The following is a 15,619-nucleotide window of genomic DNA, read 5'->3' on the forward strand; positions in this document are numbered from 1 at the left end:
ATTTGTCCATCGAAAAGATGTTTTTTCCGTCCTTCCTATGGGTAAAAGTTTAATATATCAGATGGTCATACTACGTTGCTCTGATTGGTTTCTAGGTATCCAATCGAGCGAAGAGGCATTTTTTTGTTGAAACACGCCCCATAATCACATCTCAATGGAGCAGTATCAGACTCATATTCTGCCTAAAATTATGAGTATGACATCGTCAGGCTAGTGGCAGCCAGGATGCAGCTCACTTTGTGCACGGTTTTGCTTCTGAACTTTTTCAACAGTTTCGTCTCCGCTTTATACTTTCACATCGGGGAAACGGAGAAAAAATGTTTCATAGAGGACACTCCTGACGAAACTATGATTATTGGTGTGTATTCTGTATCATCGTTTATCGCTGAGTTTTCCTTGTTTGCATGCTAGCCAGTCGTTGAAACACGGGTAGTTAGCGGTTAGCCACTTTCTTGAACTGACTGCACGATAACTAGACGTTAGAATACGTCACCTAGCCTGCTAGCGATCATGTTGGCTAACTATCATTAGTTGAACTGCATTTCAGAGTAGAAGGATTTTAAAGTCATAGTTTCTTTGAGTGAATTGCTATGTCCCACAGGTAAGGGTAACGTTAGTGACATTGTCTAAGTGAACATGCGACAAGTTCACTGTTTACTTTAAACACGAAAAGTTCATGTCAGCTAATTCTAATAAATCACTTGACGCAGATGCCTAGACTGTTTCCCAGACGTTGGTCAAGTAGATAGCGTTGCTGCTAGCCGCCTTGTGTAATATGTTTCATCAGTCCGCATTAAAAAGTATTTTTGAAGGCGACTTGACTTGGTTATTGTCGGCTTTGTAAACGACACAGTCGAGTGTTTTGCAACTAGGTAATAGCAAGTAGGCTACTGATTTGTCATTTTTCCTGATATTTCTGGACTGTCATTTTTCTGAACATTACATGCTGCATGGAGTTTCCATCTGGCGTCACTTATATTATTGCTCGCCCTTCCAGGAAACTATCGTGTACAGCTGTATGACAAAATGAAGGAGGAGTACATGCCTGCCACTCAAGTACTTGGCATGTTCGTTGAAGTGAAAGACCCAGACGAGAAGGTAAACTGGTTGTAAAATCGACATTGAAATGGCATGTCTGTTGTGTATATCCCTACATGAAATGAAATAAGGTGTATGTTACCTTTTAATACCTGGAAGCAAATAGGAATTTGTAATGTTGGCAACCTGTACATAAAAGGGACTTTTGCTTCTTTCCAACAACTCCAAGAGAAATATAACTTGCCAAAGAATCAGTTTTTCAGATACCTTCAGATCAGAGACTATGTCAGAACACATCTTCCTAACTTTGAGAAGGCAGTGGCAGAAGTTAGAGAGTTTTATTAAACTGTTTGCTAACGCTCGTTTCATAATTTCACAACTGTATGACACACTTCAAAGCATGTGCCTTCCCAAAATGGGAAAAAAAAGAGGAGTGGGAAAAAGAGATTGGGGCCGCTATAGATCCTAATGTGTGGGAGGAGAGTTTGGAATACGTCCACGACTGTTCCATTAATGCCAGACACTGTTTAATACAATTTAAAATCCTGCACAGGCTACACTTTTCAAAGACAAAATTACATAAAATCTTTCCAGAAGTCTCACCTTTGTGTGATAAATGTGAGTCCATATGAGACCTTATCACATAGTTATGCTCTTTGCCCCGAACTTCAAGATTATTGGGGTAAAATATTTCGGTTTCTTTCTGTGATCTTGAAGGTTCAGATAGAGCCAGACCCTATTTTAATAATTTTGGGTATATCTGAAGAGCTAAGGAAATTAAATGTAGCACAACAGAGTCTTCTGGCATATGGTCTAATAGCTTCTAAAAAGCTGATCTTACTTCTCTGGAAAAAGAAAGAGGTTCCCTCCTTTAAACACTGGCTGACTGACTTGACAGATACTCTTTCAGACTTTCAGAAAATTTGGCAACCTTTGATCTCTCATCTTGATAGAGAATCCAATTGACACCCAAGTAAAATGCACTCCTAGGGAGGGATGGGCGCGTTATGCTTTTTTTTTATTATTATTATTATTATTATTTCATTTTCTGATGTGTGATGTTTGTTTAAATTTGTCTTCTCTGTTGTTTTTGTTTGTGAATGAAAAAGGTTGTTGCTGTCATCTGCCAATTTCACTGCTGTATGATGTGTTTCCCAATAAACATATTTAAAACGAAATAAGGTGTTAATGTGTTGTCATGTGTGTGTGTTTCTGTAGGTGATCATGTCTCGTCAGTACGGGTCAGAGGGCAGGTTCACATTTACCTCTCACACCCCTGGTGAACACCAGATCTGCCTTCATTCTAATTCCTCCAAGTTCTCCCTCTTTGCTGGTGGGATGCTAGTAAGTATATGTACATATAAAGAGTCTAACCCTGCCATATGCTGCACCTCTATGGTTTTGGTTTTCTGAAACTGCATATGTGGCCTCATAGTGCTTTGCAGTAGTATATGACTCACAGCTCATCATTAAGAGGCTTGTGGTGCATTCCAGTTCCCCTCGAAAGTCTCAATTTTCCCAGTTGGACATTTCAAAAGGAGCGCCCCCTCAAGTTGTGATGGTATTTCATTTTATACCACATATTGGAGACCCAGTCTTGGCTTTTAGTCAGTCAATGATTCAGGTTTAATCTTGAATGATGGCGGCCACACATTGTTGAGACAGAGACTTGAAGTTCCACAGTCACTCACAACGCTTCACCTAAGCTTATCCGATTTATCCATTGAAGGCTGGCTTGTTAAATGCTCTCTGTGAACCAAGGGCGTCACTCTCATTATTCATGAGGTCTTGGAGACGCATATATCTGAGCCATTTGCTGACTCTTTCAATACACTCCCTCAGGATAAACTCTTCTCTAAACAGAAGAGATTACATTCTAACTTAAGTCCCAAATAAAAATCACAATTATAACTAGGTATAAGGTACATTGAATTATTGACTATGGCATATACTTATTAACTATCAATCACATATGCCAGTCCCTTCAGTTGGCATTCCAACTCTGAAAGTCTGACACACTTCATTAATCCAACGTCAGAATCCAAGGTGGCAGCCCCCGAACATCTACATTGTTAGCACTTCTGTCTTGTTTGTGTCTCATTAAATTAGTCGGGCACACACAGTACTGTCCAGCTTCTATCTATAGATATGTTGCTACGGTGTTTGTATGCACAAAAGCATTATTGCTAACAATTGGTATTGCATTTTGTTACTGGAACGCGGCTTACTTGGTTGTGACATTATTCCCAGTTCCAACTTCCGAGATAACTGGAACACACCATCACTTCCCTCAACAGCTACACAGCTGGAGACTTTGGGTTATGTATTTACCTCCCCTCACCCACAGCACTGCCCTTTCATTTGGTTCTGTCTTTGCTTATATGTGCCTCTTTCCTCCACTCCAGAGAGTTCACCTGGACATTCAGGTTGGCGAGCACACCAACAACTATGCAGAAATCGAAGCCAGATACAAGCTGACTGATCTCCAGCTAAGGGTCCGTCAGCTGGCAGAGCAGGTGGATCAGGTTCAGAAGGAGAAGAACTATCAGCGGGCAAGTCCTCCGTCATGCCAAGTGCATGCACTCAATTCCATGGACTCCTGACATAAAACTTCCCGACATGTTAGATACCTTGAAGATGCAGTGTACTGCCACACATATGAAAGTTGATCATTGGTAACTAGATTAACTCATAAACAAGATTGAATCATACGTAACAGTGTCCACAGTAGTGTACTTTATATGAATTGGTTATTTGTTTTGCTTGTGATTTATTTCATATCTGACCTTCCTTTCCATACTGACAATTGCGCAATAGATTTATGTCACATCCTTATACTCGCCAATCAGTGAGGTGTAGTGAATAGATAATGATGACAGAGAAGATGTGCTTTCATTTAAACTGCAGCTGCAATTATATTACTACCGTCAATGGGGTTTCAAAACCCCATTTTAAAATAAGTCAGAAGATGAAAAAAATACTAATGTATCTACTTGGAGGTAGCCTATTTAATTTCTCAAGGGATGTCTGAGTGATTTGTGTTGACCTGTGGTTCCCCCACAGTATCGTGAGGAGCGCTTCCGGCAGACCAGCGAAAGCATCAATCAGAGAATGCTGTGGTGTTTCAATGTCCAGACGTTGATCCTGGTGGCTATTGGCTTCTGGCAGATGAGGCAACTCAAAAGTTTCTTCGAGGCAAAAAAATACGTGTGTGTGCAGTTTTTTGAATGACCTTGAAGGAATATGCTTGTACATTGTACAGTGAATGCAGTATGCAGACAATGATTTTGGTGATATTTCCTAAAATGCCAGAGCACAATCTGGTGGATGTATTTGGTTTCAACACAAATACCCCTACCCCACGTGTTCCGTTTGAATTGCTTTGAGATTCGTTTTTTGTTTATTTCAACTTAATTTTATCACCCTCCCTCTCAACATGAATCTTGACCATGCTTGAGATGCATTTTAAATGCTTGGTAGTCTGAAGTAACATTTGATTTCACGCCAATCCAATGTTGACCTCATTTGAGTCATCGCGATCATTGACTCACTTAAGTCTTTCTCTGCAACACATGATTCTTTGTTGTTTGTGTGGTAACTGGTCTTTGTGTATGGTTGTCATGGTTACATATTGTTAATATGTTCCAGATTACTTGAGGAAACTAGTGAAGAGCCTGCTGTGGACAGGAGTGATACGGGTACGCTGGTCACATTTCTATTTACATTTCTATTTCTATTTCCATTTCTGACATTGCCAGTTAGCATCTCAAACTCCTCTGTTTTCTCATTCCCATATGTTTGTCATCCTGTAGGGATGTGCGACACACAACAAAATCTCGATCAAGGAGAGGACATGTAAAGTGTTTTCTTCCTTTTCATTTACTTTCTCTTTGATTTCTTTGTCATGTTGTAACCTGGATTTCTGTTTGATTGTATGAATGAAGTCAACATACTTGTTGTCTTCACCATGTTTGCTTTTTTCTTCAGGGGCCCCAATGACTGGAGTGATAATTCTGCCGATGATTATGACGACTCTGTCAACGATACCTATCAGGGTGAGTCCACCAGGAAAGAGGGGTACAAGATGGGTGAAAGACTAGACAACTTGAAAAATTAAGAAGCCTAAATATCAATTGCATTGTCCTTAATGGTCGCAAGAGATATCACTCACTTGCTGCAATTTGTTGACGTTCCACAAGAATGAAAAGGGCGCAAACTGTCCACTTGCAAACTGTGAAAATGAAGTGAAATCACTGCCAATGTGGGTCGATTTACAGAGAAATATTGCAGGCAATTCACTCATTCGCAACATGTTAGGATTGGTGGATGGATAGACAGGAGGTAGCATGGCCCCCCCACACGTATGACTCCTCATTTTCAAGGGACAGTCTCTACCTAATAAAAGAAAATAGTTGGTGTTTCCAAGTAGAAGATGATTATTACTATATTATTGTCAATAAATCCAAATTGCATTTTATATAATCCAGTTACATGCAAAGCTTCACATATAATGAGAGCCATCATAAAGATTTCAAGAGAGTATGTCATCTACCATGACATGTTTATGACATGGTAATGTCAATCTTCTGCATTAAACAGTCTGCTTGGAGTGTTCCAGTGTTAAAGGAATGAATAGGGTCAGGCCTTGGCTATTCCCTCGCAAACTATGGCAAGGCAAACTGGAGCAGATAAAGTAACAGTAAAATTATACAGAAATTGGCTAATACCAGGATATATGCAAGACGAGGTAATCCGAAATTCTAAATTGTAAATTCAATCTTTCTGTTTTACTTAGGCAGAAAATCACACCTCTATCATTCTATCACTCATACGTTCAGATGGATCAGGTTTTCTATGGTCATTCAAGTATATTTAGTCTAACTGGTGGACATATTTTTCGTAACATAAAATAGTGTAAGCAATCTCAGGAAATAAAACACTAAGATCCTTCAATCCCAGCATGGGATGTTTTAAAAGAGGCATCCCTACCTATCACGGTCCCAGATAATGCTGTTTGATCACATGCGGTCGCTACCGAAAGGCAGAAGTTGGCTTTGAAGTTTCCTTTCATAAATCCTTACATCTAACAACTGACCTAAATAACAGTTTGACATTTGGTTTGATTATGGAACTATGCATTCAGGTGCCTCATGACTGAAACATTGTGTTTTTGGTATATCTGTCTGTCTGTCTGTCTGTCTGTCTGTCTGTCTGTCTGTCTGTCTGTCTGTCTGTCTGTCTGTCTGTCTGTCTGTTTGTCTATTTATCTATCGCAGAGACTTTACAGATGGTTTGTTGAAATTAAACGTTCTAATTGTTTATTAAACATAACCTTGACCAAACCCTCACTGTTACCCTAACCTTAGCCATAACTTGTAGTTAACAGAGTTTCAGACAGTTCACAGTGTGTGTTTATAATCTGAGCATCTGTTCATAGTCTGAAGGGCACCATCCAAATATAGTGTGACCCGAAAGCTATAGCTTTAAGCAATAAGCCCCAAGAGGCCGTGCTTTGCGCTGATTTTAGAACAGGTAAGGGAGTTGTTAGGCACGACGCGTAGCGGACTCGCGGGGCTTATTGCTTTTCTAAACCTGTTACTACACATATTTGATATGGTTTCATAAATAAAGACAATTCAATTTAAGAAACAATAGTTTAATGATAAACCGTCATTCTTCCGCCACTAAAAATTATAGTTCCTAAATAAATCGTTGCCACGCAACCCTTGAAGCAACGCAACAGCCAGATGGAACACTGGGTATTAAATGCGCTATGAATACCTTGCCATTCGCTGCGCAGTAATATGGAATGTAATCAGGTCAAATTGTAAGGTAATGCTGGATTTTACAACGGCTTTTAGCCAATCACAATCAAGGATTTGAACAATCAGGTTTAGAAATGTAAATAACTACACCTGTATGCACACAACCCCGCAGCCCAGGGGCTCGTTTGGGTGTGCAGTCAGTGCATGTAACCACACACAGACCTCTTCATTCACCTCTCTGATAGTCTCTACATCTTCTGACATTAATAGACTCAGGCAGGGCCAGAAATAGGCCAATACTTGTTTGACATGTTTGCATGATAGATAACTTCTAACACACTTGCCCTTGTTGGTAGTTTTTCTAATACCACAGATAGGTTGAGAGTCAGACGGAGAATGATTAATCAAGAAACAGACTTTATTCTTGCAATGATGCGCATCAAGGGAGAGTTGAAGGTTTTGCTCAGAAGATTAACCTGGGCCTGTGGTTAGACACTAAAACAGTCCAAGTTTAAATACCTGTGGGAAAATGTTTTAGAGGCCTGTATCATGGGGATGGGGGTAAAAGGAATAAAATGACACTCCGATATGAACTGAGATAAGAGCTGAAAAACACCTATGCCATCACACCTCCTGCTATCCCTAGGGCACAGTATTCCAGATGACAGGGAACTTAACCACAGACCCTTACATTCCAACTTAAGTCTTATTAAGAGGCAAAATACAAATTAATATGAGATTCATTGGACTATTGATTATTGTCATTCATTATTAATTATTTAATCCTAATTTGCAAACCCCTTCACCCATGTGTGCAAACTTGTTTGTTTTGTGGACTTTCAGACGGAGCACCTGATGAAGCAGCCTCAAGATCTTATGCCACAGCCTCGAAGAAATGAAAGAAAAAGAAACCAGAGCCACTGTATTCAATTGTTCTTAAGTAGTTTTTGTTTCTATTCTACAAATTCAGTGTAACAGTTTGTTATCATGTTATTTGAAAGCACCTTGATGAATGTTGTGTAATGATTGGCCATGATTTCTCATTTTCACCAACCAAAAATATGAATGTGTGAATACCAGACACAAGCTGTCACGCAATAAATCCTACAAGTGCAATTTACATGTTAATTAGATTATATGTTAATACTTTAGATGAAATGATGGTTCAGTGGATTAGGCAATGTAGGGGTATTGTGTATTTTATACGCATCTGTGCTTCTCACATACAGGCGAGGGCAGGATGATTGATGACCCAGTTGAGTTTGGAATTATGGGTAAAGGACCTCAAGCCTAAGGGATGTGAGCTTGGTGCACTGACTGACAAACACACATGTTTTTAAAACTTTTCTTGTATGCATATTAATTAAACAACACATGTATCTTATGATGATTATGTATCAATGTTGAATACATTCATTAAATTGGGAAAAGACTATAGTGTTTAATTTCTGAATAGGATGCTATCTCTGAAAGGTAAATGGGAGACTAGCAGTAAAAATAGTAAAAAGATATTTATAGAGATATTTATACTACTAACATTCTATTAACTGGGTGAAAATAACATGGTGTAATTCTACAGTATATGCTTGTCCCTATAGTTACAAAAAGTTGTTTCCTTAACAGGGCCTTTAAAGTAACAATTTGACACTTTTTGGGGTATGTTTTATAGGCAACTAGTTTTGGTACCATCCTCAAATTAATTTAGATAGCATATGGTCATGTGAAGGAAAGATAAACACCTCTGTGTTCCCCACTAGCCATCCAAGATATGCCCTATATAGTTCTGTGTAACGGGCTGGAACACCCTGCAAAAATGGAAGAAAAGCTTTCACACGCATGACATGGCCAGCTATACTACCAAAGGACACCAGTTAGTGTGTTGGCAGGCTGCCATCAGTGTCATCAGTGTTTGCAAGGTTGTTTTCATGCCTTTTAGGTAGTTAGCGTACTAGTTTTGGAAAAGAACTCCGTACTGCTGCTTTAACCACCCACCCGGTAGCATTTCCTCTGTGACTAGGCTTGATACTTGTGACCACATTTTCTGTTCCTGCAATAGACGGTGTGGTTCTCCTTCTCACACACGCTGTTCTGGGGTGGGTTTAAAAAAGAACAATGCGAGCCCTTGCTGAACAGCGGTGGTGCGCTGGAGCCTTGGCTGATATACTGACTTACTCACGACTGTGTCTGTCTATCTATCTATCTATCTATCTGTCTTTCTGCACACCTTCATGTCTTCATGTTAAGACAGCTCACACATGCTGACATACAACAACAGCTTGACATTTGGTTTAAATATGGAAATGTGCATTTAGGTGCCTCATGACTGAAACACTGTGTTTTTGATCTATCGATCTATCTATCTATATATATTTATATATAATAATTACATAGTAACAACATAGTCACAAGAGCATGTCACAGGGCAGATGTTGTCAACAGCCATCATGCCATTCAAAGCCCAAAGATGTAACAGGGTCGTGCTGCAGTTGTTAACTTGTCATGGCAGCTGTTTTCCCATGAGTGAACGATAACTCATTCAACCCATTCGATCCAGTTGTAGATAAGTCAAAACAGAGGCACTGGGCGGCTGACGGTAAACCTCTGAGCAATAATGGCTAAGATTATGTTGCATTGCTGACAGTGCTTCAGAGTCTTAGTAAAGCATCTTTTACAGTAAACCTCTTGAGCATATTCACTATCTTTAGTTTAATTAGTAGTGATGTGAAATGTTTTAGTATCAGGATAAAAGAAAAACAGAGTGTCAAAGGAGGTCCAATAACAGTACAGAAGCAATGGTTAAATAATTACTTGGTAAAAAAATAATAAAGAATATTCCTTTCCTTTTAGGACCAAAATAGTTTGTAGTTTCAGTAGCTAACTACAGGAAAATGGCAAAAATAAATAATTCAACCTCTTATGGCTGAACTACGAAAGGAAGTTAATCAACTAGTTTTATTTTATGTAGTTCACATCTTTCAAACACTGCCTAGGATCTAGTCTAAGTGTTATAACAACAGGGCTCCTACAACCATCATGCCAATACTTAACCATATTTAACAACAACAGTAAAGATACTCTAATGAACATTTCACGGGTGTTGTCAAGTGGGCCCCCCGGGATTACGAACCCGGATTAGGGCGGTGCTTTGATTGACTGTCCTTGAAAACTAAAATCCAACAGAAGCCACCGGTCTTGTGTGTCCTTGCCAACCCTGTTTCCTTGCTTCTGCTATAGGTCTGCATACTTCAGCTTTTTCCTTTCAAAGGCTTCCTCATTTGCATCATCAAAAGATATCGTTTATTTACTACTTTGCTTTTTGACATCAGCCAGCAATCTCCAATCCTGCGTTTTGCCCCCTTTGCCAGTACTGGTTGCACATGCCTGGTGCCCCCTTTTCTGCCTACTTCTACCTTTGCTGGGGTTCACTTTCCTCCTTGCCTATTTCAGAATTATAATACATTAAGCCCCTCATAAGTACCTTATATCAAAATCACCACTAGATGTCCTTTTGCAGAAGATTAACCTCAATCTAGTATTCTGATTTATACAGTACAATAGCAGCCATTCAGCACATTCAGCACCATTCAGAACATTTTCTTTTCTTAATTAAATAATTATTTGTGTTTTGTTGTTTGTACATTTTGGATCTAGTTTGGGCAATTCCGCCATCTAGGGGGCTGAGGTGGTGTTTTTTTGGGGGAGGAAGGTTGTAGTAAACTTTCAAAATTTCACATACATTAAACTTAAAAATAAAACATGCTTCTATGAGATTACTTTTTTATATATCTTGCATCTGACTCAGAAGGTATGTGCATTTTTTTTAGCTGGAAGACTGTCTTAAAATGATATGTTAATGTTTAAGTTTCTTTTTCTTTTTCCAGCAGGTTACCTTATATTAATATATGTAATTACAGGTTATAATGGTGATGAACAATGTTATCACAGCCATCAGCATTTGCAGCATTTAAAATCATTTTACAGAGTTAAATTATTTTATTTTTTACTTTATACTAAAATAGACTTACAAGACTGACAATGAGTTATATAAACAAAGCAAAAGCAAAAAGCAAGAAATACTTACGTTGGGAAGGTAAGTATATCACCTGATTTGTCAATTAGCTAAAAAAAGTAAAACTCTGATCTTTGCTGTTGATGATTGACGGTGGAGTTTACAGGTCTTTGTGTGCAAAAATGAAGCAAAAATGGATTGTTTGTGTTACATGTAGAAATAAGAAACAATACTATGCATACATCTGTTTATAATTCTACATCTATCAAACAATCCATCATGGTTATCATTAAGATGGTGCTGACCAAAGACTATAGAGAGGGGTATTAAGCGTGTCACCATTCATTATAAATATAAAGATTAATTAATATTCTTAGAAAAACTGGAACACAGCAAAAACATAATAGTAGCCTACAGTCACTGACACCTATACTAGAAGTTCCAGGGTGACTTAATGGGTTGGACTGTATCACAATAGGTTTGCATACGCTTCAGATTCAACATTTTATTCGAAAACACAAACTTAGTTGTATGTGTATTGTAAAGACAAGTACCCATAGGATAGGTGTGTATACTCAGATAAAAAAACAAATGGCATTATAAATAGTGTATTTCCCATGACTATGCCATTCGTCTTTTGATTGGACGATGTTAAGCTGAAAGGTTACGTGGCACTGGGGAAACTTGCGCAGTATCTATGTAGGCCTACCGGTAGTGTTAGTGGCAAGATGGTGGCAGCCAGGATGCAGCTCACTTTGTGCACGGTTTTGCTTCTGAACTTTTTCAACAGTTTCGTCTCCGCTTTATACTTTCACATCGGGGAAACGGAGAAAAAATGTTTCATAGAGGAAATTCCAGACGAAACTATGATTATTGGTGTGTATTATGTTTCATTGTTTCTCGCTGAGTTTTACTTGCTAGCTTGCTAGCCAGTCGCTGAATGACGGGGAGTTAGCGGTTAGCCACTTTCTAGAACTGACTGCACGATAAGTAGACGTTAGTATTCGTCACCTAGCCTGCTAGCGATCATGTTGGCTAACCATCATTAGTTGGACTGCATTTCAGAGTAGAAAGATCATTAAAGTCATAGTTTCTTTGAGTGAATTGCTATGTCCCACAGGTAAGGGTAACGTTAGTGACATTGTCTAAGTGAACAGGCGACACGTTCACTGTTAACTTTAAACACGAAAAGTTCATGTCAGTTAGCCAGCAATCTAGCAAGCTAATTCCTGTCACTAAACCAAGATGCCTAGACTGTTTCCTAGATGATTGACGTTGCTTGTCTTCCTGGTCAAGTAGCTAGCGTTGCTGTTTGCTAGCCGCCTTGTGTAATATGTTTCATCAGTCCGCATTAAAAAGTATTTTTGAAGGCGACTTGACTTGGTTATTGTCGGCTTTGTAAACGACACAGTCGAGTGTTTTGCAACTAGGGAATAGCAAGTAGGCTACGGATTTGTCATTTTTCCTGATATTTCTGGACTGTCATTTTTCTGAACATTACATGCTGCATGGATTGCCATTTAGCGTCACTTATATTGTTATTGCTCGCCCTTCCAGGAAACTATCGTGTACAGCTGTATGACAAAATGAAGGAGGAGTACATGCCTGCCACTCAAGGACTTGGCATGTTCGTTGAAGTGAAAGACCCAGACGAGAAGGTAAACTGGTTGTAAAATCGACATTGAAATGGCATGTCTGTTGTGTATATCCCAACATGAAATGAAATAAGGTGTATGTTAATGTGTTGTCGTGTGTGTGTTTCTGTAGGTGATCCTGTCTCGTCAGTACGGGTCCGAGGGCAGGTTCACATTTACCTCTCACACCCCTGGTGAACACCAGATCTGCCTTCATTCTAATTCCTCCAAGTTCTCCCTCTTTGCTGGTGGGATGCTAGTAAGTATATGTACATATAAAGAGTCTAACCCTGCCATACCCTGCACCTCTATGGTTTTGGTGTCTGAGACTGCATATGTGGCCTCATAGTGCTTTGCAGTAGTATATGACTCACAGCTCATCATTAAGAGGCTTGTGGTGCATTACAGTTGTCCTCGAAAGACTCAATTTTCCCAGTTGGACATTTCAAAAGGAGCGCCCCCTCAAGTTGTGATGGTATTTCATTTTATACCACATATTGGAGACCCAGTCTTGGCTTTTAGTCAGTCAATGATTCAGGTTTAATCTTGAATGATGGCGGCCACACATTGTTGAGACAGAGACTTGAAGTTCCACAGTCACTCACAACGCTTCACCTAAGCTTATCCGATTTGTCCATTGAAGGCTGGCTTGTACATGCTCTCTGCGAACCAAGGGCGTCACTCTCATTATTCATGAGGTCTTGGAGACACAAGTATCTGAGCCATTTGCTGACTCTTTCAATACACTCCCTCTGGATAAACTCTTCTCTAAACAGAAAAGATTACATTCTAACTTAACTCCCAAATAAAAATCACAATTATAACTAGGTATACGATACATTGAATTATTGACTATGGCATATACTTATTAACTATCAATCTCAAATGCCAGTCCCTTCAGTTGGCATTCCAACTCTGAAAGTCTGGCACACTTCATTAACCCGACGTCAGAATCCAAGGTGGCAGCCCCCGAACATCTACATTGTTAGCACTTCTGTCTTGTTTGTGTCTCATTAAATTAGTCGGGCACACACAGTACTGTCCAGCTTCTATCCATGGATATGTTGCTACGGTGTTTGTATGCACAAAAGCATTATTGCTAACAATTGGTATTGCATTTTGTTACTGGAACGCGGCCCACTTGGTTGTGACATGATTCCCAGTTCCGACTTCCGAGGTAACTGGATCACACCATCACTTCCCTCAACAACTACACAGCTGGAGACTGTGGGTTATGTATTTACCTCCCCTCACCCACAGCACTGCCCTTTCGTTTGGTTCTGTCTTTGCTTATATGTGCCTCTTTCCTCCACTCCAGAGAGTTCACCTGGACATTCAGGTTGGAGAGCACACCAACAACTATGCAGAAATCGCAGCCAAAGACAAGCTGACTGAGCTCCAGCTGAGGGTCCGTCAGCTGGTGGAGCAGGTGGATCAGGTTCAGAAGGAGCAGAACTATCAGCGGGCAAGTCCTCCGTCATGTCAAGTGCATGCACTCAATTCCATGGACTCCTGACATATAACTTCCTGACACGCTAGATACCTTGAAGATGCAGTGTACTGCCACACATATGAAAGTTGATCATTGGTAACTAGATACACTCATAAAATAGATTAAATCATTCGTAACAGTGTCCACAGTAGTGTACTTTATATAAATTGGTTATTTATGTTGCTTGTGATTGATTTCATATCTGATTCCATATCTTCCTTTCCATACTGACAATTGCGCAATAGATTTATGTCACATCCTTATACTCACCAATCAGTGAGGTGTAGTGAATAGTTAATGATGACAGAGAAGTGCTTTCATTTAAACTGCAGCTGCAATTATATTACTACAGTCAATGGGGTTTCAAAACCCCACTTTTAAATCAAGTCAGAAGCTGGAAAATATACTAATGAATCTATTTGGAGGTAGCCTATTCAATTTCTCAAGGGATGTCTGAGTGATTTGTGTTGACCTGTGGTTCCCCCACAGTATCGTGAGGAGCGCTTCCGGCAGACCAGCGAGAGCACCAATCAGAGAGTGCTGTGGTGGTCCATCGTCCAGACGTTGATCCTGGTGGCTATTGGCTTCTGGCAGATGAGGCATCTCAAAAGTTTCTTCGAGGCAAAAAAATTAGTGTAGTGTGTGTGTGTGTGTGCAGATTTTTTTTTGTCCTTGTATGTCCTTGAAAGAATATGCTTGTACATTGTACAGTGAATGCAGTATGCAGACAATGGTTTTGTGATATTTCCTAAAATACCAGAGCACAATCTGGTGGATGTATTTGGTTTCAACAAAAATCCCCTGACCCACGTGTTCCTTTTGAATTGCTTTGAGATTTTTTATTTTTTTTTCCAACTTCATTTTATCACCCTCCCTCTCAACATGAATCTTGACCATGCTTGAGATGCATTTTAAATGCTTGGTTGTCTGAATTTACATTTGATTTGACGCCAATCCAATGTTGACCTCATTTGAGTCATTGAGGATCTGTTCAAACCTGGTCTTTCAGTGGCATGAAAGGGTTAAAACCACTGCCCTTCCATTAACCATTCTCAGTTAGTTTCATCATTTTTCAACTTCAGAGGTAAAGTAGTTACATCCGTTTCAGTTCCTCAAATTGAAAAGCTTTTTTTTTTTTTGCATACTAGACGTTTGCCATGTGGACTAACAGCTCTGAAACTGGATGGTAAACTAGCTTACACACACACACACACACCTTTCACCCAAGTATGTTGTGTGTTTGGTAGTTTGCTTGCAATGGTTTGTTACTGTAGATGATATTTAAGATTTTGTTTGTGTAGAATTGAATGTATGTTTTTGGATATGGTTTTGGTTTCAAATTTCTTTTTGTTGCACATTCTGCAAATGGACACAAGCTATCTATATCCTTTTTGGAGAAATTAGATATATTTAGCGTCTATCTAAAAGTGGCAACCAGCTCGTGTTTGGAATTTCAGTGCTATAAAAACACTTTGTACAGTAAGGTGTCTGAAGTACAAATATATTTTGTACTTCTCATGTATGATACCCCCCCCTCCAACTCTTTGTGTTGCATAATGTTGTAAATCAAAATTTTAAGGTAACCCTCTTCCATGACATCCTTGATGTTTGTCATAACGGGCCTTTTTTTGTTTACTTATGGAACGAAACCGAGACAAACAAAATCGTAGTTGTGTATGCT

At 39.4% G+C, this 15,619-nt stretch overlaps 2 protein-coding genes across 5 annotated transcripts; both read left to right on the top strand.

Annotated features, from left to right (window-relative positions):
• Positions 1-223: 223 nt before the first annotated feature.
• Positions 224-8,164, top strand: LOC308366424 (transmembrane emp24 domain-containing protein 9-like). 4 transcript variants are annotated; one of them, XM_080840116.1, is made up of 9 exons: positions 224-358; positions 998-1,098; positions 2,257-2,382; positions 3,444-3,590; positions 4,102-4,247; positions 4,687-4,736; positions 4,851-4,893; positions 5,026-5,093; positions 7,647-8,164. In XM_080840116.1, the coding sequence occupies exons 1-9, from the start codon at positions 226-228 to the stop codon at positions 7,700-7,702; spliced, it is 870 nt and encodes a 289-aa protein (XP_080696242.1). In that variant the 5' UTR covers positions 224-225; the 3' UTR covers positions 7,703-8,164. The 4 variants fall into 4 exon arrangements, 2 of the variants coding, with proteins under 2 accessions (XP_080696242.1, XP_080696243.1); XM_080840117.1 differs by lacking the exon at positions 224-358 and adding an exon at positions 581-601; XR_013968683.1 differs by lacking the exon at positions 7,647-8,164 and having other exon boundaries at positions 4,102-4,245; positions 5,026-5,068.
• Positions 8,165-11,538: 3,374 nt separating this feature from the next.
• LOC308366827 (transmembrane emp24 domain-containing protein 9-like) lies at positions 11,539-15,587 on the top strand. The gene is made up of 5 exons (XM_080840584.1): positions 11,539-11,688; positions 12,370-12,470; positions 12,580-12,705; positions 13,765-13,911; positions 14,428-15,587. Exons 1-5 carry the CDS (start codon positions 11,541-11,543, stop codon positions 14,575-14,577), a joined length of 672 nt encoding a protein of 223 aa, XP_080696710.1. The 5' UTR covers positions 11,539-11,540; the 3' UTR covers positions 14,578-15,587.
• The last annotated feature ends 32 nt before the right edge of the window (positions 15,588-15,619 follow it).

This window comes from Sprattus sprattus (assembly GCF_963457725.1).
Source record: "Sprattus sprattus genome assembly, chromosome: 6".
In the NCBI taxonomy this organism is placed as follows: Eukaryota; Metazoa; Chordata; class Actinopteri; order Clupeiformes; family Clupeidae; genus Sprattus; species Sprattus sprattus.